General features: G+C 38.6%; 1 protein-coding gene across 1 annotated transcript in view; it reads right to left on the reverse strand.

Moving 5' to 3' along the window:
- GADL1 (glutamate decarboxylase like 1) overlaps positions 1 to 17,870 on the reverse strand; it is a 201,285-nt gene that overhangs the window by 144,043 nt on the left and 39,372 nt on the right. Inside the window, exons 2-3 of the mRNA XM_075212378.1 lie at positions 7,635 to 7,807; positions 1,452 to 1,578 (exon numbers count right to left, since the gene is read on the reverse strand). Of these exons, the coding sequence (XP_075068479.1) occupies positions 1,452 to 1,578; positions 7,635 to 7,807 (300 nt within the window). The remainder of the gene's footprint in view (positions 1 to 1,451; positions 1,579 to 7,634; positions 7,808 to 17,870) is intronic.

Here is a 17,870-nt window from a genome sequence, read left to right on the forward strand (position 1 = left end):
ACCTCCACTTCGGGATCTCCCGGAGAGGAGGTGTAAACAGCTGCTAAGTATACAATGAGCTCAGTCTACTTCCATCACCTCCACAGTGATTAGATTTCAATCCACTAGAGCATCTTTGGGATGTTGTAGAAAGGGACAACTGCAGCATGAACATGCAGCTGACAAATCTGCAGCAAGCGATACTATCATGTCAACATGGACCAGAAACGTTAAGGAATGTTTCCAATCCACAGGGGATTCAGGGGGCAGTAAAAGCTAGAATGGTCTTCCTAATACAGTATATATACATTTAGATGAAAGACAAGCCAGCTAATTGTATATTTGTATAGGGGACTCTGTAGTCCTGAATGAAACAAACATAGAAAAAGGAGGAAAGCAGCGCTTTAGAAAAAAAATCAAAGAGAGTCTCCATCATGACATGTTTCTCTGCTACTATGGTTTCATCAGAGGAAGACATGTGGGGGGTGATTTGGTAGTCTACAATTTGCAGTTTTAATGCAGTTAGATGTGCGGTTTGTACTCTGTGCAATTTATAAAAAAATCAGTGGCCCCCATCAGAGGTTATCAACCCTGCAATGAAAAGATTCTTGTGGGAGCTGGGGTAATGAAGAGGATTTGTACTCCTGTTTTGTCAAGCTTGCCACCTCAATGGTCATAGTATAATGGATTGGATCCCTATATACTGAGACCACGAAGGTGCAAAAGTTGTCACTCAAAGGGTCCCAATCTTTCTCATTATCCCAGTTGTCACAGCCCATAGGATGTGCTGTTTTGTTAGCCCCTACTTCCCATAAAGGCTTTAGTTGACAAGGTTGGGGATGATTCCACTATGACAGTGAGAAACCAAACTGCTGAATTCCCTTTTATGGAGGGAACTGACCCAGTCTGGAGGTGATTTCCAATGTTGTAGGAGGATTCCACGCACATGGGAATCCCTCTTTTAGTGGACACCAGCCCCAGGATGTATAGCACTGGGACTGGTTGGGGGATTGTGAGGATCACTCTGAACAAATTTTTTAAAATTTATTTACAGACAGTCTTACCACTATACCTTGTATAAAATGTCATGCAAATAGCAAGAAATAGCAATTGCAATAACTACATTTTAGGGCTGTATGTCTACATCAAAGGCATTGCTACCATAGGGGAAGGGGGTACAGCTAGTACGGGGTCCTTAGCTGGGGATTGCCCATATTCCCTGTCAATGCCCCATGTATACATCATATGTCAGTTATTCATCTTTGGAAGATACATGGAGACCTTTACAAAATTTTGCTATAGGGCCCACAAATGTCTAGTTATGCTCCTGTTTGCTCCTTTTCCTTTTTCTTATTTGATATACTATATTCCAGTCCTTTGTGAACTATCAGACTCAAAGAGACTAAATATGTAAATGAGTTCCCAAACTAGCTTTCACTATCAACATATGGAAAATATATTTAAATTCTCACTTGTTTTAACGCTGTATTTAATGACATTCTGGCAAAGATGCAGTAATTTCTGATGAGGCTCTCCAGTGTCTCTGATATTTACATCCAGAAGTTTCTTAAGTTGTTCAGGTTCTTTCCATTCACAAACCTAAAACAGCAATTACAAAGAAGATTCATGTTTCTGTTTTCAGTAACAATCTATCCTAATATATTTTGCATTGCTATAGTGATAACAATCACAGTTTTTACTTACAAAAGAATCAAATTATCCAAGATCAATGAAAGATCATGGTGTTGTGCAAATAGAAGTTTCAAATATTTTTTTTCTTAATTCTTGAAACATATATCAAATGTCATTCCCCAGTATTAGTTTATAATTGACAAAATAAAGCATTGTGATAAGAGATGCCACAATTTGTTTCAAAGTGGCTCTCAAACTGATTTGTCAAATTGGCTTTGAAGTTTGAAAACTTGCAATGAGTTCTCAAACTTTAGTTAGGCTAAGAAAATCTAGCTAAATTCATAGAAGGAAAATAGATTTGGCCAAATTCAAGCAGGTAAAGGAAGCTCTTTAGTAAAACTGATGTTCTAGTAGGAAAGGGTTGGGTACTATATAACGACGCTCTAACACCGACAGTACATACCCCAACGCGATCACACCGAATACCTCACTGCTGAGAGACTGGTAAGACAGACTGCTTGAAACAGAGACTTAAAGAAAATGCGACTGCTGAAGAATCCGGCACACTCTGATGGCATCACATTTAAGGCACCCACTATCACTAGTAATTTAAGGAGGCTGGGGCTGTAGAATGTGCAAAGCTTTGTAAAGAACCTTGTACAGCTGGAGCCTCCTTAAATTACTACCTTAACAGCACGCATTATAGTGTGGGCCTTAAATGTGATGTCATCAGAGTGTGTCGGGATCTTGAGCAGTCGCAATTTCTTTAAATCTCTGTTTCAAGCAGTCTGTCTTACCAGTCTGTCTGTAATGAGGTCTTCGGTGTGTATGTACTGTCTGCTTTTAGAGTGTTGTTATATTGACTACCACTGGTTGGAAAAGCCCTTTAAATATATATGTGCCGTATATAGGTAGTGTAGTGTGTGTGGGTCATTTAGGAACAGCAAAAAATGTGTGAAGTAGCAATATTTTTTTTTGTGTATAGACAGCAATTTGTTCACTATGTACATTCACAGATGTATGCCCCATTATGGTAAAAAAAATTATGAAATTTTCACTTTAAAAAATTGCCTAATTATTAGTGATGTTAGACCATAATATCTGAAATGGAATTTCCAGGAATATACAGCCTTGAGTTGATATATGCCTTAATACATCTGATATTCGGTACGTGTGCATTCTTTGTATTTGTGCATCTCTTTTATAATAAAATGTTTTAATGATTTTACACTATGGAAGTGCCCCCTTATTCCATCGATTTTTAGATACAATTACAGATGGTCCGAACATTTGCTATTGTTAAGATACTGAGCCAATTAAAGGCAAACTCCATCCAAATCTAAAAATGTAGTACTTAGTGGAATTAGATGTAGATTTTTCCTAAAGGCGGGGCAGGAGATTCTTCCTCTTGTTTAAGTGGGCTTTGTTTAGGGTTGTCGAAGCTCTCACCTGTAAACACATTACAAAATATCCTTCTCTTGCTATTAGAAACATAAGGGGAGTTTTTATGTCAAATCCTTGGAGTTCAGAGTTTAACACACCTAATTATGCACAAACCTTAAAAACTAGTACCTAAGCCTTTGTGGAGTTACATAACTAGGTAGAAGCTGACATTTAAAGTGAGGTACAGATAGTAAAGGGTTATATTGGACTTTTACTCTAAGATAAGACTTTTACTAATGTCCACATTTATCTTTGTCTATTAGATATTATCTTTATCTATTAATTTTCTTTGGCCATGGTAACTCTTTTGCAAAAGAATCATTTTGTTACTCAATTAACATTGAGTGACAATTATGTGGACATTGAAATACAAATATTTGAAATGAATATTTGTAATAACAAATTGAGTGAAATTATAATGCCTTTTTCATAAAGTTATTTGCATAATATACGAGATTTACCAGATGAAAAATGATTTATTCTAAAGCAAGAAAATAAACTTAAAATTGGACATATGATAAGCCACACAAACTGTACTATAAAAGTTTATATGTTCACATATATTGCATGTACTTTGATTAATAAAATAATGGAAACAATAAAATATTTATGCAAATATAATTTGTGAAAAAACAACCATCACAGGATGTAGAAAATAATGTTTCTGCCCCAGAAAGGGGGTAAATTAAGAAAGACTTATTTAAACAATATGGGCCTCATGTAGAGTTGAACATACACAACTTTTTATTGCATGAATTACGCATTTCTGTACCATGCATGCACACAAACAAGGCTCATGCTTCCATCCAAATGCAGACTGTGTCGCATCTTACACTTAGCACTCCTTATGCTGAGATAGGCTGAATGGGGGAAGGAAGGGGAACGCAAGTGTAGCCTTAGTTCAGTAAGAATGTTTTCTCGTAAATGTTATTTTTAAATCATTTACTGGTAGGACATTAAGTCATTAATTAATTGTAATTGTGTCACACAAAGTTCACAGTCCTTGATTGAATTAAGGAAATATTGAATTATCCATGGGTCTGCAGTTTTGCACAAAAGTAAAGTAATCTTTAAATTCATGCCTAGAGCAAGACAACGGACATAGCTTTCTAAAACACAGCTACTTATGAGTAAATGTAATTGGTGATTCTAGAACAACGTTGGTTAACAGTAAACTAAAATCATTTATTTTGCAGGGCCTAATAGTTGGTGTCAATTACACACACACTCATTTTAATAATTTCTTTAACAATTAAAGGGAAATATACTGTATATGCCTCTCGATTAAATATATACTTCCTCTGCATCCAGGTTGGGGCTTCCTACCTGGATACAAAGGAGTTTCTTAGGACCCCTGCCCACTCTCTCCTGTTACAATGACTATTAAACTACTTACTGTTAATGCTAAGGGTTGAACACTCCCAGAAAATTATCTATTTTTTTGGCGGCCCTCAAAAAGTCCTGCCAGACATTGTTCTTTTGCAAGAAACTTTTATCATTTTGGTTGCAGCCGTCACTTCAAGGTAAACTTTCTCTCAGACTATTTTGCTTCTGTTACTTTCAGACATACATTTGTTGCACAGCACACAGTTGCAGATCCAGATGATAGATTCCTCTTGCTTGTTGGTATCTTGACTCAGCTACCCACTTTAGACTGTTGCTATGCGCCCAACTCTGGTTTTCTACCCTACCAAAAGAACACTCTGTTGCATACTGGTGGATAGTACTTGGCTCTGATAAAGGTTACACATTCTATTCCCATTTTCATGGAGTCTATACCCGTATTGATTATCTTCTTGTTGATTTCTGTCTTGCTACCAACATTTCTGGTGCTAGTGTTCATCTGTTTTGCCTGGACCGACCATCCCTCCAACTTGACATTACCAATCCATCTCAAAGGCTGACCACCTAGAGTTTGGATGAGTCTGTTCTGCTCAGTCCTGTTAATAGTTGGGAGCTGACAGATGTCCTCATAGACTCTATTTCACTCAATGAATCTCCGTAAATGGCTCCCTCAGTGGTCTGGGAAGCTCACAAGTCTACCATTCGAGGTAAGCTTATTTGTATAGCTGCTGCTGGGAACAAAGAAGAGAAAGATCTTATGGTGAACTTGGGGTCCCAACTCCTCTTTCCACTCACCCAACATCAGGGATCCCTCAGCCCTGCCTACCTTACAGAGTTATCATCTGTTTGGGGTCACCTCAACACAATCCTAGCTAAGAAGACTGCTCAGTCACTTAGGTGGGCTCAACAGCTTTTTTAGAAGTAAAGTGATAAGGTCGACTCTCTTCTTTCTAGAAGACTTGTATTACAAGCTCGGGAGGTAGGACCCTTTAACACCCTGCTTTGATAGTCAAGCAACTTGAGACTTTCTATTCTATCTTCTAAAATCTAGATGCCTCCCATCCCCCTCCCCCTGATGTTGAACAAAGGATTGAGTTTGCTCTCATGCAAACTCCCCAAGTTATCTCCTTCATTCTGATATCTCAGGATAAGACACCATAGCCCCTCTCTGCTCCATGAAAGTTTCCTCCACCCTAGGTCCTGATGACCTTCCAGCCTCATAGTATAAGAAGTTTTCTGGTGTCCTAAGTTCTAAACTTACCTCTCTATTCAACTCTATTTTGGACAGAGGGATCTTTGATTTGACCCTTGCAAAACATGTACCTATCTCATTGTAGCAAACATTGCCCCATCTCCTTATTGAATGTTGACCTCAAAATCTTTGCTAAACTTCTGGTGAATAGGGTCAACCTCATCCTTCCGTCCTTAATCTACACAGATCAAGTCGGTTTTGTCTATAACCGTCAATCTGCGGACAATACGAGATAGATCATTAATTTAATACACCATGTTAATGAGCACAGGCTGTCATCTCTCTTTCTTCTTCTCGACACTGGAAAGGCTTGACGCCACATTGGGTGTCCTTCATGATGAGGGCTCTTGCTTCATATGGTTTCTGTGACAAAACTCCTTGTGGGTGTCTCGGAACTGTACCACAGCCCCACTACATTAGTCCAGGTGAACTGTAAACCCTTTTGGGTTTACAATGGGGTTCAACAAGAATATCCCCTATCCCCCTTATCTTTGCCCTCTTTATTGAGCCCCTGGCCATCAAAATTCACTTGAATTCCTTATATTTTCAGTATAGTGTTGGCCTCTGGCAACCATAAGTTTCCTCTATACTAATTCTTTATTATTATTCAGCTCGATTAGCCTGGTGTGTTCAATGGCACTCACCCCCTGGGACCAGAGTTTGGGTAGACATAGAATCAGCACTGATAGGTGCTTCCCGATCTGCTCTTTGTCTGACTTCCATACAGAGGCCTGCGGCTGCTTGCATACAGCCTGTGATCAATCTCTCACTGTCCATTTGGTCACACTGTAATAGAATAGCCGTCCTTTCCCCGTCACCCTCCACTATGGTTCCCCTCTGGTCTAACCCAGCTTCCCCTCACAGGCTAGAGCTAGAGTCAGTCTTTTAAATAACCTCTCCAAATGGCTATTTTCCCCCAATTCTCTGATCTGTCTAACCCCCTGGTTTCTTGATGGGACCATTCCACCACTTTCTGCTGGTTAGGCATTTTTTCCACTTTGTTAAGTCTCACATCATGTCCCAAATTCCAATCCTTCTGGTCTGAAGTTATTTGCTTGGCAACTGCTATTATTGGCTTCCACATCCCTTCAGATCCCAAATATGTACTGCTCCCCTTGCCTATTCCAGATCTCCCTATGCATTTCCATAAGTTACTTAGACATATCATATGAGCAGTGACAGATAGCAGCCTCTTGGAAGACCCCCCCCCCACAGTCCACTCTATCTACAACCATATGTGGCACATATACCAAATGGAGCACTTGACCAGAATCCTGAGGGGCTCCTCCATATCCTTCCAGAAAGTTTGGGCTCCATGGGCTTCCTACCACAAACATCCACTGCTACACTGCCATGTTCTTTGCCTCACTTTCTCTCCACATGGTACCCCCCCTCCCTGTTTATTTTATTATCTGCCGCCTGTCACTTCTAGTCCCTGCCTTTCTCCCTCTCCTGCTGTTGACTATTAAACATCACCATTTTTGTATCTGTTCTTTCTTGTACAGTTGTTTAGGTCACAATCTTTCACCTTCCCCTGGATGTATATTCTACTGCATATTCTTTTTTTATTGTTGCCTTCAACGGTTTCAAAGAACAGAATAAATAAAAAAATAAAAAAGATCTACTTCCTTAGAGGGGGTTTAAATGCCTTTCGATGTACTGTGCATTGGATACCTTTATAGTCAGTAAATGTTTGTTTTAAAATCCAGGGCAAATGAAACAATAGAAACACTGAGCCTAGACAATATAAAAGCTTTGGTAAAAAATACATAATAAAGCCAAAAAGATAAAGCAATGAATTTGATATACGCTGCTGGGGGCATATATAAGTCACTACATTAAAGTTGTCTAACAGTAGAGAGCCACCACTGATGGTTGGAGTGAACACATTTACATAAATAAAGTAATAGAAAATTAATGTCATTAGAATATATGACCATCAACATTGCACATTTCAATCAACGAGAAGTTATAACACATTTACCTTTTCAGTGACGTCAGTTGCTTTATATACAGCCTCATTCATCACTATCCTATATACCTCTTCAACAAATTTTTCTCCAGAACTGCTATCAATTATTGGTCCATTTAATACAACACCTTCCACAAGTACTGCATTCTTCTTCATTCTCCTTGTTTCCCGTGGGCTAGAACCAGCTGCAAACAAAATGATCTCAATTAGAAAAAAGATTATTCTAGATAATTGTATACAATCCTGTTAAAATAAAATCTTTTCTACAGAATAATGGTTTTATTATGCTTTTTATTACTAAATGGGGGAGCTATCTTGTCTAATGAATAGAAGTTCAATGTAAATTTACAGTCATAAAACCTGAAAATCAATGCATTCAGAAATTCTTTAGCATAAACATACACAATGTGACTAGAATAGTTATCATGATATAGCAATTGTTAGCTCAAGCAAGTTTTAGACTTGACTTGTGAAAACAAGTATATCTGATTTCTTTAGGATTTCGTACTGAACTGTAATTTCTAAAAAAAAATAAAAAAAATGATAATGTACTATGTGACAAATTAAAATTTCACAAGTTGTTGTTTGGTAAATTTTGCCACATTAGTGCTATTTTCTTTAATGGAAGTTTAATTAGTTTATCAGTTGTATTTATATTTGTTAAGCTATGTTCAATGTTAAAAAAAAAATGAAAAATAGCTTGTTTTGCCCTGGAATCAAGATAAAAAAGCTTATTCAAGGACCATGGACCTATTAATCTACTGTTCTCCAAGTTGCTCTCTAATCCCTTTTGTAATTGACTTTATATCATCTAAAGCCATTTTCTTATGTTGTGGAAAATCCTACATCTAAATATTTACTTAACATTTTATCTTCAACCTCTTGAAACCCTCCTCATACTACCAGTTTTGTGAGCAAAGTTGTCAAATAGACCTGTGACAAGCAGGGTCCAAACATATCACCTAAATGCTAATTGGTTTGTTACCTTGATTTACCCAGTAACCTCTTCTTTATTTGTCTTCCCTGGAAGTCAATGCAAATTTATAAAGCACTGTACTTAGTGAGTGTCTTAAAATACTATAAAGACACAACACAATGGCACCATAGTACAGTAGTTAGCATCGCTGCCTCACAACAATGGGGAAACAGCTACATGTGTGTGTGAGTTTCTTCCAGGTGCTCCAGTTTCTTCCATAGTTCAAAACATACTGGTAGGTTAATTGGCCTCTGACAAAATTTGACCCTATATGTTTTTATGGAAGTGAATTTAGATGCGCTCCATTAGGGCAGAGACTGATGCGAATGATTAAATATTCTCTTTAAAGTGCTGCATAATGTGGCGGGAGGAAAAAGGAAAAGAAAAAGACAATGGTTCAGTGATTTCCAAAGACTCAGATCACTATAATAACTCCCCACCAGTCATGCATGTACTGTCTGGTAGGGAGGGATTAAAGTTTCTCTTTCTTTATAGATAATCTTATGTCAGACAGACATAAGGGATTGTCACTGCCCTGACTTTTACTTAGAACCCCTCACCATTAACAAGATTCCGGTGACTTTCAGTGTTTTTACTGAAGTGATTTATCTGTCTGCAGCTGCTATAAAGGGCTCTGACCTATTTCTGATATGAAATAAACTCAGAACCTTTTCACTCACTATACAAAACTATTAGAATTTCAATATGAATTGCAAAAATACAGAATTCCTCATCATAGTCTACATTTTCATCACTCATTAAAACTATATTAATATATTCAGATTTTAGTAGATTATGTCATACATCACGGCGCAGCACGGTGGTGTAGTGGTTAGCACTTCTGCCTCACAGCACTGGGGTCATGAGTTCAATTTCCAACCATGGCCTTATCTGTGAGGAGTTTGTATGTTCTCCCCGTGTTTGTGTGGGTTTCCTCAGGGTGCTCCGGTTTCCTCCCACACTCCAAAAAACATACTGGTAGGTTAATTGGCTGCTGTCAAAAATTGACCCTAGTGTCTCCCTGTATGTCTGTCTCCCTCTCTGTCTGTCTGTGTGCGAGTGTGTGTCTATATTAGGGAATTTAGACTGTAAGCTCCAATGGGGCAGGGACTGATGTGAGTGAGTTCTCTGTATAGTGCTGCAGAATTAGTGGCGCTATATAAATAAATGATAATGATGATGATGATGAAGGACAAGTAAATAGATGGTATCATCCTAAAGAACTCTACAGCCCTGAGTGCTCATTCCCAACAGTGAAGAATTCCGGTAATTCCATTAAATTTAATGTACCTTCCTATCTGTGGATCTGATCAAGCTTCTCTTTCCGCTGTGCAAAGCATCCCTGGTTCCATCGCAGCTCCTGTGGACTTTAGAAGTGCGGTTTGATCTCTGTTAGGAGGCTCTATTGTAAAGTTCAGGATATTTCAAATGTTCCTTCAATATAATATATGGTTACTTAATTTGAGTGAATTGGAAACATTTCTTTTTAATGTTTTATGAATAAAAAAAAATATTATGGTAGATTGCTTTCTTTTTTTTCCTTGCTATATGAGAGGTGAATCTATTTATTGAAAATGAATTGTAGTGCAGACTGTGTTTAAGATGCAATCATCACAAGCTGTGCTACATTGCAAGTAAACTTAATGTGAGAGCATTAGCAATGAGAAGCAGTTCATTCACTTGGTGCATTTAAAGTCACTTATTTAAAGATTTTATTGCACTATTAATTTCCTTTCTTTTACGTGTTTATTCACACATCGGAGAGCAGGTTATTACATTGGTAAAGAAAGATTTTCTACCTGTACTGAGGAATACCTCATGAGATTTTAAGACATTTAATATACATATTGGGGCTTTTTAGTGGTATACATTTGGTTTTTTTTGTGTGTAACCAGAGAAAGTGCTCATTATTTATATATATACTTTTTAACATTTTTGTTCATAAGAGTAGTGGCACGTGTAGATAATTTAGCTGCATTTTTGTGGGGTCTGTAATGAGGTATATTCTATTTACTGTTTATGATTTGGGTGCAGTCATTCTCATATGTCTAATGGATTTAGTGGCTTCCCCTCTCACCAAACTGGACTAGCGCCGCTATGGGTCGTGTCCCGACCATCGCCATGATGACCAGTGCATCACTTCCTCTTTGTCCGGCCATCACCAAGGTAACGGTCGGATACTCTGTCAGTTAGCGCCGCATGCCGGTATGAAGAAGCAGACAGGCGTGTGTGCAAATATATAAAATTAATTAACAGCTTCTTGAGACTGATTATCCCATGTGCACCTCCTTCTTTTTGATCAGTCCCCTTGTATATAAGGCAGGGAGGGCTTAGGTTATAGCGTTTATGTTGAGCATTTTTTGCCTTGCTATTGTGTTCCTGTGTGTTCTGTGGATACTCTGCTGAAATCCTGATTGATTCCTTTTATGACTCTTGGCTTGTTTCTGGACCCTGCTTGATCTCTGATTGCCCTGACCTTTGGCTTTGTTGTTTGGATATCCTTGTTCACTGCCAGCCCCAACTCTTTGGCCTTTTCCTGACTATTCTGCCTACTACAGACCCCTGACCCCGGCCTGCTTCTGACCATCCGCTTCTATCTTAGCTACCGCCTCCAATCTACCTGCTGTGGTATTGTATATAAACTTCCACTACGCTATGAGTTAAGACTAGGGGGCATCTAGGTACCTGTGAGCACAGCAAGCCTATCTGGAAAGGTGGCTGCTATAGGGCAAGACCTCTGCTACCTGCTTTGGGAGCTTATGTCAGTAGCTGCTAGCCATAACAAGCACTGGCAGTAACAGAGGCACGTAACTAACAATGTTTTTACAAGAGACCCTTGAAAAGATTTGGAATTTGCTGCGGCTGAGTTTGCATTTGCACTACCTCCAGATGTGATGAGTTGGTAATGGACAATAGTTGAGACTGGTCAACAAAACCAGAAATGGAACATGGATGGACTGCAGAGTGCCAGATTGGATAAAAGAATGAGCATTAGAACAAGCTGGGTTAGAAGAAGTATCAAATAACAGGTAGAAGATAGATCAGGAACAGTCCGGGTGAGAAATCATAAGAATAGCCAAAATATGGAGTCTAATACTCTGAGAATGAACAGTTCACAAAGCAGGGTTTAAAATATCTGCGGTTCCATGACCACCAGTACAAGTTCTCAGGACAGCCACATTCCAGTTGTTACAGCAGAACCGGGCAGCGGCGGGCACAGGGCACTGGGACCTGCTCAGATGAGAACAGATGCTTTGGACATGGAGTCCCATTGTCATTTGATGGTCCAAGTGTCAGGAATGTGACAGTACCCTCCCTCTTCTGGACTCCCGATACCTCATAAAAGGCTTATCAGGAATTTTTGTGTGAAAACTCTTCAGGAGATGAGGGGTGTGAGTTTCAGGAGGCCTGACCCAACAACTCTCCTCAGGACAGTCCCCCTTCCAGTCCACAAGGAAGTGCAGATGACTTTTTGAAGTCCAAGAGTCCAAGATCTGTTTAACTTCATACTCCTCTTACTGATATACTGAGATGGAGGAAGGAGAAGAGCTGGTAGAGGAAAAAATGTTTGATCACCATAGATTTATGTAAACACATGAGAAACACAATAGGAACCTGCTGGTAACTCCAACTTGAAGGGCACTAGATTATTTTTTTAAGGATCTCAAAAGGCCAATGTATCATGGACCAAAATTCATGCTTGGTACTTGAAGACAAAGATTCTGGGTGGATTACCACACCTTATCTCCTGGGACAATGTAGGAACTGTAATCCTCTGTCTCCCAAAAATGTGTAAAAAAATTAAGCTTTCTTAAAGTTTTCTTTAGCTGTCATGGCTTTCTGGGGTTGGTGGGTTTATTTAGTGAATGTGAATACTATTATTATAATGTTAGATGGTGTTGGGGGGAATATGTCTATTTATTAAATGTGAATGGTATTAATTATATGTCTAGGCTGGTTTCAGGAAGGGAGGCCTATTTATTAAATATTGATGCTATTCATTTAATGTCGAGGATGGTTTGGAAGACTTCACTCATTGCTATACTTTCCATATTTCATGTACCTATTCTTTTTCCAACAATACTCAAACATTCTAGGATTCAGACAAGCAACAACTGATATTAAAACACCAGTAGAAAGCAGGTCAATCTGCCAGTTGTCCTGATTCTGGTGGGACAATCCTGATTTTGGATGACTGTCCTGCTCAATTAAGACTTTTACCCCACTGAAGGGACAGTTGGTATGCATGTCCCACTTCATATCACTCTCTTCATGAATGGCAAGCTGCATGCACATTACAGCACCTTACAGTTGTGCATGAAGCATTGCTCATATATTTCAAGTGGGTGAGAAGGGGTTGGATAGCAGCCTCTCACTGGCTAAAATGATAGCTACATTCCACACACATTGTGCTAGAAGGATGGAAGAATTACTCAGTTGATGTGACCAGGGCATTTCTTCTATCCTTCAATAACCTCTAGAGGCTGGCAATGCCTCTCTGGTGGCTGGTCACGCACCTTCAACAACACGCTGCCACTTTGTAGCGACACACACTATTTCAGGGTGTTACGAGCCTGGTTAGACTGGTCTTTGCTAAGGACCCCCGAAAGAGAGTATGGGTTTTGCTGCAAGAGACACGCAGGTCACGGTTCTCCAAGACAGCCACCAACGAAGTAGTGAGTGAATAGGCATGGTTGTACTTTCTGAGATCAAGCCATGTGGGATATGAGGTATAAGGGGTTAAACCAAAAAGGTAGCCAGGAAGCCAGATGTCAAATACCAGGAGAGACAAATACAGTCCAAGGCAAAATCCAAGATCAGTGTCAGGATTAGCTGAGTCAGAAGCCGAAAGGTCAGTCAGTAAGCGGGAACAGAACCTGGAGCACTGGAGCTTGAGGGGACCTGATCCTCCGGCATCCTAGTGGTTCCAGAGCCTCCTATATAGAGGGAGCAGGTGCTTGATTGGCCAATTGATGATTGATGACAATGAAGCTTAATAATGTCCCGTAGCCTAGCTTTGGGACACAGAAATAACTGTGCAAGCACTTGCTGGACACCGACCCAGGCAGAGAGGAAGAGCCCCGTTGCTACATAACGGGACGCTGCTGTACAGAGAGAGTGGACGACCATCCCCGGCACCCATTGGAAGTGCAGGGACGGCGTCCGTTGAAATTATTTACTTGTAGTGCACTGAGACCAGTTGTCATTGACAGCTGTTCAATTGTGTTTAGTCCTGGGGAGTGGGTCATTTATTTGCCAACAGTACATGTTACAAATCCTGTTTCTGACATATAATAGTGGTATATCTCTAATTATTTGCTATTTGGCCTCTATTTGAAGCTGCTGTTAGACACAAGGGGCTAGATTTACTAAACTGCGGGTTTGAAAAAGTGGGGATGTTGCCTATAGCAACCAATCAGATTCTAGCTGTCATTTTGTAGAAAGTACTAAATAAATGAAAGCTAGAATTTGATTGGTTGCTATAGGCAACATCCCCACTTTTTCAAACCCGCAGCTTAGTAAATCTAGCCCAAGGAGTATTGTAGTTAGCATGTGGGAAATCTCAGTCTGGACAAAATAATACATAGTAATATAGATTTATGGCATGCTTCTTTTCTTAATAAAGGATCTTAAAAGCTAGATCAAGATTACCTAATGTAATAAAATACAATGTAATTTCAAAACCTTTATTTTTATTATCAAGGACATGTGATTAGTGTATGTAGCAAAGACTCCAATGACAATGAAAATTAACTGACAATAGCCACAAGTTAGTTTTTGGTGGAGTTCTATAAATTAACCATTAGTACAGAATATTACTTATCTGGGGTTCAGCATTCCCCTGATGTCTGATGTGGTCTGGTGATGCTCTCCTTGCTCCTGAAGGCAGCATGTTGTTATGAAAAAAGCCTAGCTCAGCAGATGTGAGGAGTCTTCCCCAATAAATCTGCCATGATGTGGGATGCTTTCGTAGCTCCTGCTAAGGCAGATGCACAAGCAGCATGTTATCTATTGAGATAATGAGCCTGCAGGAGCAAGGGAAGAGTTGTTGGACTGTGTCACAGTCAAATAATAATCTGAATTAATATTAATGATAATAACCCATTCCTAAGAAAGTGTGGTGCTACATGTGGTACAGCTGTTAGATGTAATAGTGACTGGGGAATGCATAAAAGTTGATAAGTTTCAGAGTTGTGTACGGAATGATGAAGTGACATATAGGAGAATAAATCATTTGTTATAGTTTGGCTTTAGGAAGCGGAGATGAAACTGTAGTGAAGTTTAGAAGAATAGGTGTCACAAATGGTGAAGACAAGAATTTCTAGAGTGGAGAAAGAAGCAATCAATCAGACTTTAGTTATCATTTATATAGTACATTCTACAAAATGATAGCTACAATCTGATTGGATGCTATAGGCAACATCTCCATTTTTCAAACCCGCTGGACACTCACAGCTTGATAAATTTATTCCTTAGTGTATAGTAGTTTGGGAGGGTAGGACACATCAGGCTGCAATGGTGATTTAAAAAATGTAATTGTTCTTGCTGAAGCTTGGTTTAAAAAAGGAGGACCGAGGAGCATTTTGTGAACATGGATATGGGAGAAAATTTAACAATGGTGCCATTAAAGTTTTGGTTGGATACCAAATCATCCACACAAACCTAACTTCTACATACATGGTTTGTCATGTGGTTGGACAAGAATATACATATTACAAGTGGTTGAAGTGAGCTGGTATACAGTGGTGACATTCTCCTACAGCCTTCATTGCAATCCTATCAAATTCCATTAATTTACATTTTCCATACCGTCACTTCTAAAATTTCAATCCTGCCACTTCTAAATTTTCACTTCGCCCACTGTACGTTACCAGAACAAGCAAACAGATGCTGTAAATATTGAATTATTTCTCTGGTAGTTTTGAAACACCAAATATCATTAAATTCACAGGATTTTATTTAAAAAATTGTTCATTTATCACTTGCTCCATTAGCATACATTAAAATGTGCTAAGCACAAAAATTGCATGGAAAACAACTCAAATTGTTAGCATATTAAAAAACTATCGAGAAGCATTTATGTATCAAATGGTTTTGTTTTCCAGAAAATACATATATTTGACAGTAATTAATAGCTTTCTTTGACGTTCAATTATTCAAATCCTTTCTGCACTATTTGCAAACATGTGTTAGTGCAACGAAGCTGTAAAGCAATGATCCATCTCTAACATTGTTCATATCACACATCATTAACCCCTTCATCACCTGTGTAACCAGATCATGTACTTCTAACAGAAAGCGTTTGTTGATTTTTTTTCCCAGCTATTCCCTTGTGGATGCTAGATTGGTTCAGTTCAACTAAATTGAAATGACAAAGCATTCTAATGGTTTTTATGAGTTCATACCTCAATAGGGAGATTCTATTTGAATTATGGTGAATTTACAGATATTGTGACAAGAGCAGTTTTATTTATTTTTATATTTAACAACCTGGGAAGAAGTGTTCAATTGTGCAGTAAAATATGGATGTAGGAGATTGGAGGCATACACTGTAACTTCAATAATGTAATGCAGGATTAGAAACACTGATACATTATCAAAGAGAAATGGGCTAAGCCAGGGATTCTGGATTACCAACAGCAAGGTGAGTTCAGATATTTAATTCCGTAGCACTAATACCTCAAACAGCACTATCTAATTAGTTAATTCAAAGGAGATATGTTACTGATAAGGATGTTTAAACAGGAGAACAAAAAAAATGTTATGGATGTAAAAAAAAAATACATTTTACCCAACATGCAATTAAAAAATATGGTAAAAAAAATACTAATTATATTATATCATTATGAAATAGTCAAGTATATACATCAGGGGGTAAACGTATCAAGCTGAGAGTTTGTCGGCGGGTTTGAAAAGTGGATTCAAGCTGTCATTTTGTAGAATGTACTAAATAAATGATAGCTAGAATCTGATTGGTTTTTCAAACCCGCCGGAAAACTCTCAGCTTGATACATTTACCCCCAGGGCTCATTCACAATTATATCCAACTTTCATGTATATTGGACACATAAAAATGATTAAAACAACATTAAAAGAAAAATTTGGGTTTTATATAATACAGTGACACTATAAGCAAAACTGTGTTGTAACACCAAAGGATCAAATCACATGTCGCTTTTATCCCTCAGCACCCCTGCAAAGCAATAATAGATTAAAGATATCAATGGTAAAGGTTAATGCTCAAGAGATCGTCCCAGTCTACATGTTTTTCAAGTTCCTACTCACTCAGTGAAACAATCATAATCCTTTTATATCTTTCGTTCATCCCTTAAAATGTCTGGGGAATGAGGTAGTGAACTAGAGAACCAATCAGAAGCCACAATCACAGAAATTGCAGCTTCTGATTGGTTTTCTCAATTACATTCCCAGAGACACACAACCTTGGTTTCCGTTCGGGATTGGGAAATGAACCACAGAACCCCAGGAAACATGGATGCATAGAGTTACCCTGGTGCTTCATGGTGGGGGACAGGAGCACTATGGGCTAGGGGGCTAGGGGGCAGGGGAGCATCTTTCCCCAGGCAGTTCACATAGTAGGCTACATTGGGCTGGGTCACTGGGCCAGCTGCATTTTTTTTCCTTTAAAATGTTCCTAATAGGCTGCAGAGTCGAGTTTTGCCCACCAAGATAAAATTCGCCAGCCCTCCCTCTCTAGCTTCAAATGATAATGCAGTTTTCAATATTCTCTATTTAACAGTTGGGTTTAATTTTTTAGTGGAATGAATAATATGTCTCTCAGCCAAAGTGTTTTACTGTAAGCAGCAAGTTACATATTTCATCCAAAACTGAAAATGTGCTTTTAATCAGTTTCTCCATGTTCTTATGAATATACAGCAAGCCCCTCCATCTAAGTAAACTCTATGTTTTGCCAAGGACATACTTGCAACTCTAAGGGACCTGTCTATCAACAAGCTGCAATAAGAATGATTTTTTTTATCACTCCTTTACTGCGGAACAATAAAAAACTGTTATCTCAATTTATCAATAAAACCGCGCCAGTCTCTGGGGATATGCACATGTGTTACCTGGCTAGTTGTTTCGCGCATACACAGTGGAACTGAAAGCCCAGGATTGGGTTTCCAGTGTCACCAATATAGAAAAATCTGTTAATCAAATAAATTGCAAAAAAAATACATACAAATATTTTAAAAAAATTATCCAACAAAAAATGTTTTAATTAAAGAATAAAACATTTTTTCATTCATTTTCTT

Source organism: Mixophyes fleayi, chromosome 5 (genome assembly GCF_038048845.1).
Source record: "Mixophyes fleayi isolate aMixFle1 chromosome 5, aMixFle1.hap1, whole genome shotgun sequence".
In the NCBI taxonomy this organism is placed as follows: Eukaryota; Metazoa; Chordata; class Amphibia; order Anura; family Limnodynastidae; genus Mixophyes; species Mixophyes fleayi.